At 40.4% G+C, this 12,539-nt stretch overlaps 1 protein-coding gene across 4 annotated transcripts in view; it reads left to right on the plus strand.

Annotated features, from left to right (window-relative positions):
• The first annotated feature begins 2,451 nt into the window (after window positions 1-2,451).
• Window positions 2,452-12,539, plus strand: part of TMEM192 (transmembrane protein 192) — a 147,974-nt gene continuing 137,886 nt past the window's right edge. For 3 of the 4 annotated variants that reach the window (XM_089527014.1, XM_089527012.1, XM_089527013.1), the window contains exons 1-4: window positions 2,452-2,603; window positions 4,439-4,585; window positions 6,497-6,761; window positions 12,307-12,441. In XM_089527014.1, the coding sequence (XP_089383140.1) occupies window positions 2,520-2,603; window positions 4,439-4,585; window positions 6,497-6,761; window positions 12,307-12,441 (631 nt within the window). In that variant the 5' untranslated portion in view covers window positions 2,452-2,519. The remainder of the gene's footprint in view (window positions 2,604-4,438; window positions 4,586-6,496; window positions 6,762-12,306; window positions 12,442-12,539) is intronic. The other variant, XM_089527015.1, reaches the window with a different exon arrangement.

Raw genomic sequence — 12,539 nt, forward strand, 5'->3', positions numbered from 1 at the left:
AATGTGATGGAGAACATCTGGAGCTTGATCACAGTGACATATATGATTCAAAAATGAGGTCTGTAGATATCTGTCCCTGGTGACATTTGAGGGGTGTACATTCAATCTTGCAAACAAAAAGGCCTTCCTTGACACCAGCAGTGAAAGGGTTTGATAATAGTCCGGTATCTTACCCTGAAAGGAGGGGATACGGAGCATTGCTGGAGAACACACTCTGGGAGGAGTTGGATATGTCTCTCTCTACAAGGCAGACCCTAATAGATTCAAGACACTACTTTTCAGTTAATGAAAGGAGAGAATCCAAATTTAAACCTACAGAGATTAGTTTACTTTTAAAAGACTGGATATATATATATATATATATATATATAGAGAGAGAGAGAGAGAGAGAGAGAGAGAGAGATTCTTGCATATTACCAAACATTAATATTTGGGCTTGTCCTCCTCACATTGACATGTTCTGCTCTAGGAAAACATAATTGAAGCATGTGCTTCCACAACTTGACTAGTTCCTTTTAAAACCAAAAGTGACCATTAAAATTAAAAAGTCAGTATTATTTTTTTTCAAGCCACTTAAATCTAGCAGAATCCATTTTGTCGGTGAAAAGAGTAAACCTCACTGAAATCGGGTGGATTTGGTTCTGAACAAACACGCTGAGCATTGCACAGCAAATGACTAGTAGTAGGATACATCCTGGACTAAATTGGCAAGTTTCTGACTTATTTTTTTAAATCTACATTAATATGTATGTTCCTAGTTATCAACCCAAGTGCTGGTTCCTAGAGAAAAACTGGCAGGGAGTGAGTTTTATGGCATGAGGAGATTAAGAAATACGTAAGGAAAAGGCACCTGTCCTTATTTGAACCATAGATTTAACTGTAAATCCTTATTTAAATGTGCAAGTGAAATGTCATTTTAAAGAACGTCTAAATCCTCATCCAAACATGGATTTTAGGGCACTATAATTAAGAATGTTTATTGCATTTTTTTTTAAAAAAATGCAGTATTATAAGTGATAGACAATACAAAAAAATAAATAAAAATAAAACTGAGAGGCATGAAACTAAATTACTAGCTGGAAATGCAATAATTCAAAATGTCTGGGTAAATTGGTCTACCAGAACTTAAATATCTAGTCTGTTTTTTTTTTTCTTTTTTAGCTTCCTATTCCCACAGTTGTTTTGTAATATCCTGTCACATAAACAAACAAACAAACAAACAAACTTGAAAGTTGGACAGGTTCACACATTTGCTCCTCTTTAGTTGGCTTAATACACATTATTATGCCAATATGGATCTTTAATAATAATAATAATAATTTATTTCTACCCTGCCTCTTCTATAAGATCGATGTGGCTTACAATAATTAAAACCATACAGTACAATAAAATAAAACCTTGCTCTCAATGCAGCTCCCTTTGTGTTTGTTTATTTTGTATTATTATTATTATTATTATTATTATTATTAAAAACACTGATTTTTATCAAATCTGCACCTGCTTCCAGATGCAGATTTGATAAAAGTCAGTTTTCCAGAACATAGCATTAATGCGCATACATTAATGCAAAGGAGCTACTTTAGGGATCCTTAAACAGGATTACCAGGCAATTTCATTTCCGATAAACCTCATTGATTAATTAAATTGTGTATCACTAAGCCTCATAGGTGTCTGGCTCAACAGGAAGAAATCATGGCTCACTGACATGCTTTCTCTTAACGTGGAGGCTTTTTTGTTTTTAATTGTGTGATGTGTGTTTCCTTTAAGTTTTGTTGTGCTTTGAGAACTGGACTACACATCCCTGCTTGGCCATGGAAACCCAGAGGGTGACCTTGGGTAGGTCACACTCTCTCAGCCTCAGGGGAAGGCAATGGCAAACCCTCCTCTGAAGAAACTTGTTGCCAAGGAACGCCTCATGGAGCGGAAAAGGGGAGATAATAGGTGCCAAAAGAAGCACCTCAATCCTCCCCTCCCTGTTTGGAGTGGAGCTGGAGGGGGCGGGGCTGAGCAGCAAAGGCGGGAAATTTGAGAGCAAGCGTCCTCCAATAGCAGGGAGGGGGAGGAGCTGAGGGCAGGGTTTCGGGCGGAAGCGGGAGGCCGAGGCGTCAGTGCGTAGGGAGACGTAGGAGGGGCAGGGCTGAGCAGGAAAGGCGGGAAATTTGAGAGCAAGCGTCCTCCAATAGCAGTGAGGGGGAGGAGCTAAGGGCAGAGTTTCGGGCGGAAGCGGGAGGCCGAGGCGTCACTGCGTAGGGAGACGTAGGAGGGGCGGGGCTGAGCAGGAAAGGCGGGAAGTTTGAGAGCAAGCGTCCTCCAATAGCAGTGAGGGGGAGGAGCTAAGGGCAGAGTTTCGGGCGGAAGCGGGAGGCCGAGGCGTCATTGCGTAAGGAGACGTAGGGAGGAGGGGGGCGTTTCCTTTCAACCCCCTGAAGGTGGGAGGAGGAGGAGGAGGAGGGCGTGGTCCGGCTGGAGGACCGGAAGCAGCCCTCTCTCTCATTCACCAGCGTCACAGTCTGCCTGCCATGGCGGGAGTGGCGCGGGCGGGGAGGCGTCCGCCACAGCCGCCGCCGCCGCCACAGCCGCCGCCTGTCCAGGAGCTGGATAAGGTGAGCGAGAGCAGTTCCTCTCCACCCGCCTTTTAAGCAGAGAAGGCGCTTTGGAGCCCAGCGTGGCTCCGGGGAGCTGGGTTCGATAGAGAGGGAACTCAATGACTGCCCTGGCTGCGGCTGCCCCAGAAGGCCACCTTGGGAAGAGTTAGTGGCTGTGGACTACAGGTCCCAGGATTCCCCCTCGGGGGCTTTGTGGTGTTTTGTGTGTATACGGCTTGTATGCGTGTGCATGTGTTAATATGCATAGAGGCTAACAGGGCTATATCCTTAAATGTAGACCTGTGCATGTCTGCAAGTATAGATAGATAGGTGTGCTGCTCTGTGTCCATAATGAAGATTCTGGGGTGTGTGTGTACATGTGTTCATATGTATAGAGACTGACAGGGCTATGCTTTTCCTTGTATACATGGGCATGTGTGTAAGTATACACACACACTCTCCCCTCCATGTTTTCAGCTTTGATATTTGTGCCTTTGATCATTCAGGGCTTTGATTGACACGTTCTCTCTAGGAATATCTAGGCCCTCCTCCAGAGCAACTCAGGGGCCAGCTTTCACTAAGCCTTGTGTCCTCTCAGGTGCAAACATGGTGTTTGTGTTATTTGCGGGTTTTTCACATTCACGGGGGTCCTGTGCCCCTAACCTTAGCGAATATGGAGGGACAAGTGCCGCTCTGTGACCATAATAAGGATTCTAGTCTACATCTAAGTAATATAAATAATAAAGGTTCTATTCTATATGTATGTGTATATATATATATATATATATAGTATAGATAATGTATATAATACAATATAAACACCCCCCCCCCCCAAATGTCCATGAACGACCCTTTCTTCCTGTCTTGGGGCAGACTGAGTGCTGCAGTTCCTCTGCAATCTGTGCTCCTTTGTGAACATTTGATTTAGGAAACCTAAGGGCAGTGTAGTTATGCTGAAGTAAGTTGTGAAGCTGCTACAAAACAGTAGTCAAAAACGCCATGCACTAGTGCACAGCTGGTAAAGGTTACATTGCAACTGGTTGCAAGATGGTTGCGGTGCAGTTAGAAAAGGAGCCGTGCCTATAAATACTCTGGGTTTTTCCAAAATCACAACCGCATGTCTTAATATCATAGTTAGGATAGTCAGAATACTGAGTCCCAAACTTAGGAAAGAAGGCAGGGTATAAATACATAAATAAATAAATTTATTTATATCCCACCTTTCCCTTTTGAGGATCTAGGTGAGTAACAACAGTCCAGTATAATAATTCAGAAACGGTGTTGACATAATCCCAATCCCCTCACCCTCCCTCCTTCTGCTAAAATACAAGTAAAACATCACATAATGACAACAACAGTATCACATATTACACCTAGGTGCCTAGGAAATCTAACTAAAATTGGGAGCACAGGAAAAAATTTTAGCAGAGTGAAGTCAAAGGCTTTCATGGCCGGCATCCATGGTTTTTGGTGGGTTTTTTGGGCTCTGTGGCCATGTTCTAGAAGAGTTTCTTCCTGACGTTTCTCCAGCATCTGTGGCTGGCATCTTCAGAGAAAGCTTGCCTGGAAAAAGTGGGTCTATATATACTGAGTGAGCCTGGGAATGCAGGAGTGATTTGCATGTGTATTGTGCTCACACAGTAAAAGACTTGAATAAATCACTGGTTCTTCTTTTCAAGTGAGCATGCATAGAATTATACTGGATGCTTGTTTAAAATGTGCTTATTGGAGGAATTCGTTTTTGCAGGTGGATAGCTATTTGTATATACCAACATGGCCAGGCTGTTTCATTCTTCATGTACCAAAAATCCTTGCTTTCTGATTAAATAAACATTTCACTTTATCTGTTTCAGGGCTCCCTAGAAATAACCCAGAGTACCGATGATGACCCTCTGCTTGATGCACCCCTCCTTCCACCTCATGCATTGCATTCCAGATTGCGTCCAAGGTTCCATGCAATCCCTACAGTCTGTGTGGCCAATATGTTGTTGCTTTTGCATGTAAGTTGTCCAGTATTTTTAGACTAGAAGTGAGTGTAATGCCTGGGGGTCACATTCAGCATGAAAGGATGTTTCTGTACCCCAAAGATTCCCACACACCCTAGTTTTGAAGGAATCCCAAAATACTACTATAGTTGAAACAATATGATTAGTATGGAAGTTAGACTGTATATGCATAACTATGTTTAAAAATATCTTCAAAAACAAAAATGTTCTGTCATTTATCTTTACATAGATATTACTGTATATTTTCATGTATAAGTCTGAAAATTTTAGTCAAAAAATTGACCCCATAAAACCGTGTTAGCTTATCCATGAGTCAATGTAAGTACTATATTTTAACTCTGTCCCCTTCTCTGAGTAGCGTGGTGAAAGGCAAGAGTTTAGTTCATCCCAGGAGCACCAAACCCTTCTATTCTTTCTACCATGATGCCTTTTTGATTGCTTGGGTGGGGAAATGGCAGCGGTAGCACCTCTTTGGTGCTTCCCCTCAAAGGAGTGCAAAGAGAAATCAGGCTTAGAAGGATCTGAATAAGACATTTGTATAATGTTGGCCCAAAAACTTGCCCTTGACTTATACATGAGATCAACTTATAGTTGAGTGCTGTATTTTCTGGTGTGTAAGACTACTTTTTAACCCAGGAAAATCTTCTCAAAAGTTGGGTGTCGTCTTATAGGGCAGGTGCTGAAACTTCTGAGCCGGAATGGAGAATCTGCGGTCGCCACATATGGTGGGGGGAGCTCAAAAACGGCCGCGGCCGCATCCCTACCGTATGCGACGATCGTATGAAAGCAGCTACTGCTTTGATAGTCTTGGAGACAGGGAGGGCTGGGCAGGCAGGGAGAGCTGACCAATCCAAGCAGGCTTTGTATACAACAAGGTTTCCTGCTAAGTACCTACATGTCATTTGAATTAAAATTACCATATTGAAATCAAATCTGATGTTTTTTAAATTTTTATTTGGTGTGCATTGGAAGAGGGGTAGTCTTATGCGGTGAGTATATCCCAAACTCTATATTTTAACTGAAAAAGTTGGGGGTTGTCTTATACGCTGGAAAATACGGTATATACAGTATTTGTATTGACATTTCCTTCCTGGGTGTTTTTGTTAATGCAGTTTCAAAACATAATTGTTTCTTCATTTAACTGTTCAGAGGAGCTCATATTGAAGTTTCTATATTGACATAAATACGTTTTAGTGTTTTTGTAGTGTTAAATCTATTGACTGTAATGCATGCTATGTTTTAAACCTGGGTTCATATTTCGATGGTGTTCAGGGAAAGTGTAAAACAGCCAGCGAAAGGGAAAACAAAATATTGATGGCAATCCTGTACAAATCCTATGACCTGCTATCTTGTAGGGTAACTCTCAATATCGCTGATGTGTATAGGTCCCCTTAGTTTCATAGTTTTTACTAGAACGTTGAGATCCACCAGCTGAGGCTCAGTATAGATTGAGTCTGTTTCGAGTAAGAATTCAAGGCCAGGACTTGGTTTAAGCATGGAACTACCCCTACTGACCTCCCCTGAGCACTTATAATTCCTAGCAACTCATTTGGGAAGAAAGAGGGAAGCTGAGGCCCCTGCAATCCCCACTGGCCTGCAGCCTGTTATAAAGTAAGCTTGGAAACTATTGGTAGTGTCATCCTGAGTACTTTATATCTGCCATGTGCCAGTGTTAGAGGGCCTAGACCAATGTTGCTCTCTGAATGGAAGGTTGAAAAATAGCTTGTTGAAAATGTGTCCTGATTCAACTAACAGTGTAAAGTTTCCAGATGAAAATAAATTGGTAAAATAATTACACTTGCTACACATGAGTTAAATTAAGTCTAACTATTAATATTAACATATTTGGCTTGGTGAGTCTCCTCTCATTGTGTTAATTCTTCAACTTCTCCATTCATTCCTTAGGTTGCTTTTGTTGTTTTGGCTTTTGTAGCAGGCATGTGTTGCTCATATTCTGATTCAAGTGAAGATGTCTGCCCTGGAGGCTACACTTATCCACTTAAGTTACAAAGTGTTATCATCTTTGCCAAGGTGATCCTCTGGATTCTCCATGTGTTCCTTGAACGATACATTCACTTTCACCACAGCAAGGTTAGAAACAAAGGCTATCTTCTGATTTACCGGACCACAAGACACCTTAAAAGACTACCTCTGCTAATTCAATCTACTGGTGAGCTGTTTTTCTTCCTTGGTCATTTTTATTAAACTGTTGTCTGTAAACCATGAATACTTCATGTGTTACATGTTTTTTAACAGCAGGATAACTCCAGGTTGCTAGCTTTGGCTTTCTGTTGCTTTGGTTTGCTCAGGTAGGTTGATAATTTCAAAGAGAGAGACTAAGGCCCTCTTGTTACTGACACATGCAAGTGTAAGTTGTGGTACAAATATGGAGTGATTTTTTTGGACAATGCACAATAGTTATATCCATTATCTTGAAGGAGAGAAAGGCAAGCCAGCTCCATCAGGATTTGTCTGAAAAGAAGGAGGCCCTCTTTCTATCCACCATCTTGAAGGAGAGAAAGGCAAGCCAACTCCAACAGGCCTCTGAGGGAGAGCAGATCTGCTGGACTTTTCCCCTTCCCTACTGCCATTCCCATCTCCTTGTCTTTTTTTAGATTGTAAGCCTGAGGGCAGGGAAATGTCTGATTAACAAATTGTAAGCCGCTTTGATAGCCTTGGCTGAAGGGCGGTGTATAAATAAAATAAATAAGTATATTATTGCTATATCTTGCTGATAGTAGTGTAAGTGGAGTTGTGCAATGTGCATGTGGAACCATTTGTACATGTGATAGTACATTAAAGTAGACAGAGTAGCATGCTAGTACACATTGCCTTTGTGCATTGCAGTTGCATAGTGAGTTGGCAGGCATGTATGCTGAAAATTGATCACACACATTGCACTATGTTGGTATTCAGTACAGTTGTCTAAAATCACTTCACTGGCAGATATTTGCTGAAATGATGTTGGATCTCAGTCAAGGGCTGTAGGTCATTACTGCAGTGTTTAAGGACAAAATGTGAAATCATTCAGTTGGATTTTACCTGTTTCCAATAACATCTTTTACAAGTAAGTAGTATTACTGAATAATAATGGTCACACAAACTGGCTACTCTGAATGACTTCTCTGTCAGTCCAAGTGGTGTCATTTTAACCATATTTTCCTTGCTGCCATAATGTCCTTAGTTCTTGGGGAGCAATAGATTTGTGTGGCAAGGAAACAGTGGATATTTTAGCCTGCTAAATGATTTTATACAGGTATCTTCTTCCTCTTGTAGATGCTTCGTGGGCTATTTGATTTGGAGGACCAGCAATTTTATTTTCTTGTGTGTCATGTACCAGAACCATAATTGTGCCAATTGGCTAGAACTATTTTCTAGAAATTTGTAGTGGACTGGCAGCCAATAGCTCATGAACTGGCACTGGTTCACAGACTACCACTTGGAGTAGCAGGGATCTAGACAGGTGGGCAACTGTGCAGTAAATGTGAGCCAGTTTTCAACGCATGACTCCACCATGTACTACACCCATGTATTCTGGGTGCACTAGCCATTTTCAGTTTGTTTTGGTTGTATTTTGAGCATGGGATGGGCTTTTGAGGAGTAAGGCAAATTAAACCTCTGCATTTGTGGGTGGTATTCTGTATCTTATTGCAACAATGAATATAGTGGATGCATATTATTATAGTGATTGCAAATGCGGCTGTAGTAACTTCAGCAAAAAACAGGGCCATTGGGGCAGCAAGTGGCGCACAGGTTGCTCCTGTCGTGGAGCATAGGCATTTGTGAAAGGCATCAATACTATAAATGGTTCATCTTTAAACAGGACACATCCAAACTAAATAATAGGGAGCTCTACACATCAGAGATTTGGTCTCCTGTTAATCCACATCAAGTGCATGGGAATTAATGAAACCCTGTCAGAGAGATTTATTTATTTATTTACGGTCAATTGATTTATGCTTTTTTTGACACAACGACTTCTTTAAAAATTAGTTAATCATTTATTTATGAGTAGAGGTATTCATTTATTTATTTGTGTTAGATCAATAGTTATAACTCTTAAACAGAACAGAACTTTCTGAGGCATTCCAAGTTAAAGAAATGTATGAACCAAATAGTTGGGGAAATCTTCATCTTTACTATTGCCTAGTGGAATCGTGGAATTTGCAGAGATCTTTATGATGGTATAGTCCAACCCCCATCAAAAGTTCATCCTACTTCTTTCCAACTTCCTTGTTACTGCTGGTTGAGATCGTACCCTCTGGGACAACAAAAAACAAATGCACAGCATCATTTTTCACATCTCACCTCAGTTATATGTTCTCCAGGGCTAAACCCAACTCCTACAACATATATGAGGAATGTTACAGCATTTGCCTTCTGAAACAACTTAAGGTATCAATTGGAGTATTAGAAAAATGAAGGATTTTTGATGGGAATGTTTCTATTGAAACAAAACTTCAAACCTGCAATGATATATATAAGCATGGTGTGGCTCTAGTGCAGGCCAAAAGAGCTAAAACAGCATAAACACAATTTTTAAAACTCAGTTTGTCTGCTTTTGGTTTAATATAAATATACGTGATACTGTGGACTTCTATTATTATGTTGTAATACAATTTTAAGAGTTTTTTCTCAATGATCTGGCAAGATGGACTGTACATTCTGTATTTCATATTAATGTTATTATTATTTTAATGTTGAATATTACATATTAGGAAAAAAGTGTTTGATGTTGAGCCTTAGTTTCAGTTTACACATAGCAGTAGTTGTTCTGTTTTATGCTATCAAACTGAAATGACTGTATTAATTGATCCTATATCTTGCCTTTCAGCTACCTCCTCCCTACTTTTATTCTCGTAACATCCCTGTGTTGTGTGGGTAAAAGTCCATAGTAACCCAGTGAATTCCATGACTAAGTGGGGTCCTGAATTTGAATCTTCTACTTGAACACTTCCACCACAGTGGCATGGATTTGTCTGTCAGGATGCTAAAGTTGCTGATAAGACTGTACCAGGGTCATTTAATTTTAAAAAGCCTTTATTTACCATCAAGTCTAAACCTGCTTGGCTTCCACACATTGGCAGAAACAGTTGACACAATTATCAGAATGGAAAACATTTTTACAGAAGTAACCAGCAAGAGATTTAGTCACTTGGAACTGCTTAGTGCTAGATCGATGCGTCACCTGTAGAAAGAAGGTAGTTTTTGCACCATCTATCTGTTAACTGTCTATACCCACATCAGTAGATAAATCAAAACTATAAGTGTCCAGCATCAGAAACACCCATTATTTTGGTTAAAAACCAAAGCAAGAATGTACATTGAATCATCTGGATAAGGCTGTGGCCTTAATAGCTTGTTTTTCCAATTTGATTGCATTGTTGAGATGTGGCCACTAGGTAGAGCTCTAGGGATAAAGATAGTAAATGTTGGTTTAGAAAGAAATAAGCCATTACTAAACATATTTGATGTAACAGACTTCTAGTAGGTACCAGCAAACATGCTTCAAGCACAGCATGTAACCAACTAATCTTCTAATACACATGCAAAGAGACTGTCCATCACTGGGCTTTAAATGTAACATTAGCACTTAATTATATCAAAATAGCCTAAAACCCACCTTCCATTAAAGGTAAATCTAGCTTCAAATTTCAGTTGTTTACCAGCATAACAATCTGACTAACACATTATCTCTGTTAAAAACAACGACAACATATTTATTGTAGATGCTATGGATTTATTTCATTCCTGAGGAACTTCGATGTGACATAAATCTTAGAGATAAAACAGATAAGGATAGCAGTAAGGTCAAAACAGTGACTTATGGTGGCTTCAAATATTTTGTTTTAGTGCAGCTCAGATTAAAGGTATGCAAGGGAAAGGAGTTGGAGAAAATGAAGATAACAGTCTGATTTAGCACATGCCAGACACTATGTGAATTAATGCTAAGACATATAAACTGTTCAACGTGGTTTTAAAATGTAATTTGACATTTTCTGTGTGCGTACACGGAGATATGGGGATGTGGTATCTCCAGTGGTTAAGATGCTGACTCTGTTGATTGCAAGATTGGCAGGTTGGCAGTTCGAGGCCCAGATGCCACAGGATGGGCTGAGCTCCTATCACTAGTCCCAGCTTCTGCCAACCAAACAGTTCGAAAACATGCAGATGCAAGTAGATAAATAGGTACCACTCCGGTGGGAAGGTAAATGGTGTTCTGTGCAATCTGTACTGTGCTGGCCACATGATCACAGACTAGTCTCTGACAATGCTGGCTCTTCATCTTTATAACGTAGATGAACACGACTTGACAACCTTGTCAACAGGGAATACCTTTACCTTTTACCTTTGTATGTAAGCATACCCACTTGTTAGTGACACAATACTATGCATTTGTCATTTGTACTTAATGTCAGCAGAAAAATGACATGTTTGGAAATCCTAGTGAGATTAACCCAAGTGTCCATTTCCACAAAGGAGGCATGCAGTGGTGTGATGCTCCATCAAGGATACTTATGCAAATTATCAATTTTAACAGTCAAATGCTTGGGAGGGATGCATGGGAGAAAAGACTGAATACTGACCCTGGGCCTCTCTCCTGCCAAGAAGAGTATAGGAACTATTTCTGGTCTCATAACTGAAATTTCATATGTGAGGTGTTTCAAGAGGAATTTGGTGGTCTTGAGAGCAAAGTGTGAAGTACAGTTGTCCTTCCACATCTGTGCATTTGACTTTTGCGGATTTGATTATTCACAGATTTTATTAACATGTTCTCTCTAGGAATATCTAGGTCCTCCAATGCAACTCTATGGTCAACTTTAACTAAAAGTCATACTGAAGGACCTAGAGAGAACCCTTCACTAGGCATTTGTAGCTCCTCCAGCACAATTCTATGGGCAATGTCTGGCAGATGTTGACCACAGAGTTGCCCTGAAGAACCTAGAGATGCCTAGAGAGGTGTTTTCTCAGGTAAAAACACAGTGTTTTTGTTGTTTGCGATTTTTCCACATTCATGGAGGCCCTGTGCCCCTAAGCCCAGCGAATGTGGAGGGACCACTGTGTCTGTTCTTCCCCACCTCACACACACCTTTCGCAACTGAGTATAACTATAGATTCAGAGTGGACACTGTTTCATGCAACATTTAAAATTTTTTTAACTTACTAGGTTGTGTGAATGCGTAGCTTAACAAAGTAACTTTTTAAAGAGGGCACATGACTACAGTTACTTTAACAATGTACAGTATAGGGCTAATATGAGCCAATATGCTGTGGTGGTTTGAATGCACACAGGGAGATCAGGGTTCAAATTCTCGCTTGGCCATGGAAACTCACTAAATGACCTTGAGCAAGCCACACTTTCTCAGGCTCAGAGGAAGGCAAGGGCAACCTCCCTCTGAACAACTTCTGCTTTAACAAAACCATGATAGGTTTGCCTTGGGGTCACCATAAGCTGGAAATGACTTGAAGCCACACACAACAGCATGACTGATATTTTACATTTTCATTTTCTATGTTAAAATATGTTTTGGAAGTACAAAAATGGCCCCAAATCCCCATATTACCCTCAGAAAGCAAGGATTTGAAAGTAACAAGTAAATTTGTTATTTGCCAACTCTGGTTCTATTCATAGCTATTTTGATTGTGATTTTGAGCCACTTCTAGAAATTGTCTAAATGGTTTGGTTTCTAACATGTACCATCTGCTTTTAATAGGTAATGCAGCTTTACTGCTGATAATGTCAGCCCAGCATTCCTTTCCTAATCACAATAAAATGTATCTCTGCTTCATCCTGGGAATCTTGAGTGCGGAGCTAATACTTTCGTTGATATGTCTTGTTATCTACACAGGTGAGACCACAACATTGCTTTGGGTTACTTCAAATGGCTTATAATGGCACCTTGGACCCATCATTCTTTTTCAAGATGCTTTCTAAAGATAGATGTGG

The sequence above is a fragment of the Sceloporus occidentalis genome, unplaced genomic scaffold (assembly GCF_023333645.1).
Source record: "Sceloporus occidentalis isolate IW3139 unplaced genomic scaffold, rSceOcc1.0.p SCAF_5, whole genome shotgun sequence".
NCBI lineage: Eukaryota > Metazoa > Chordata > Lepidosauria > Squamata > Phrynosomatidae > Sceloporus > Sceloporus occidentalis.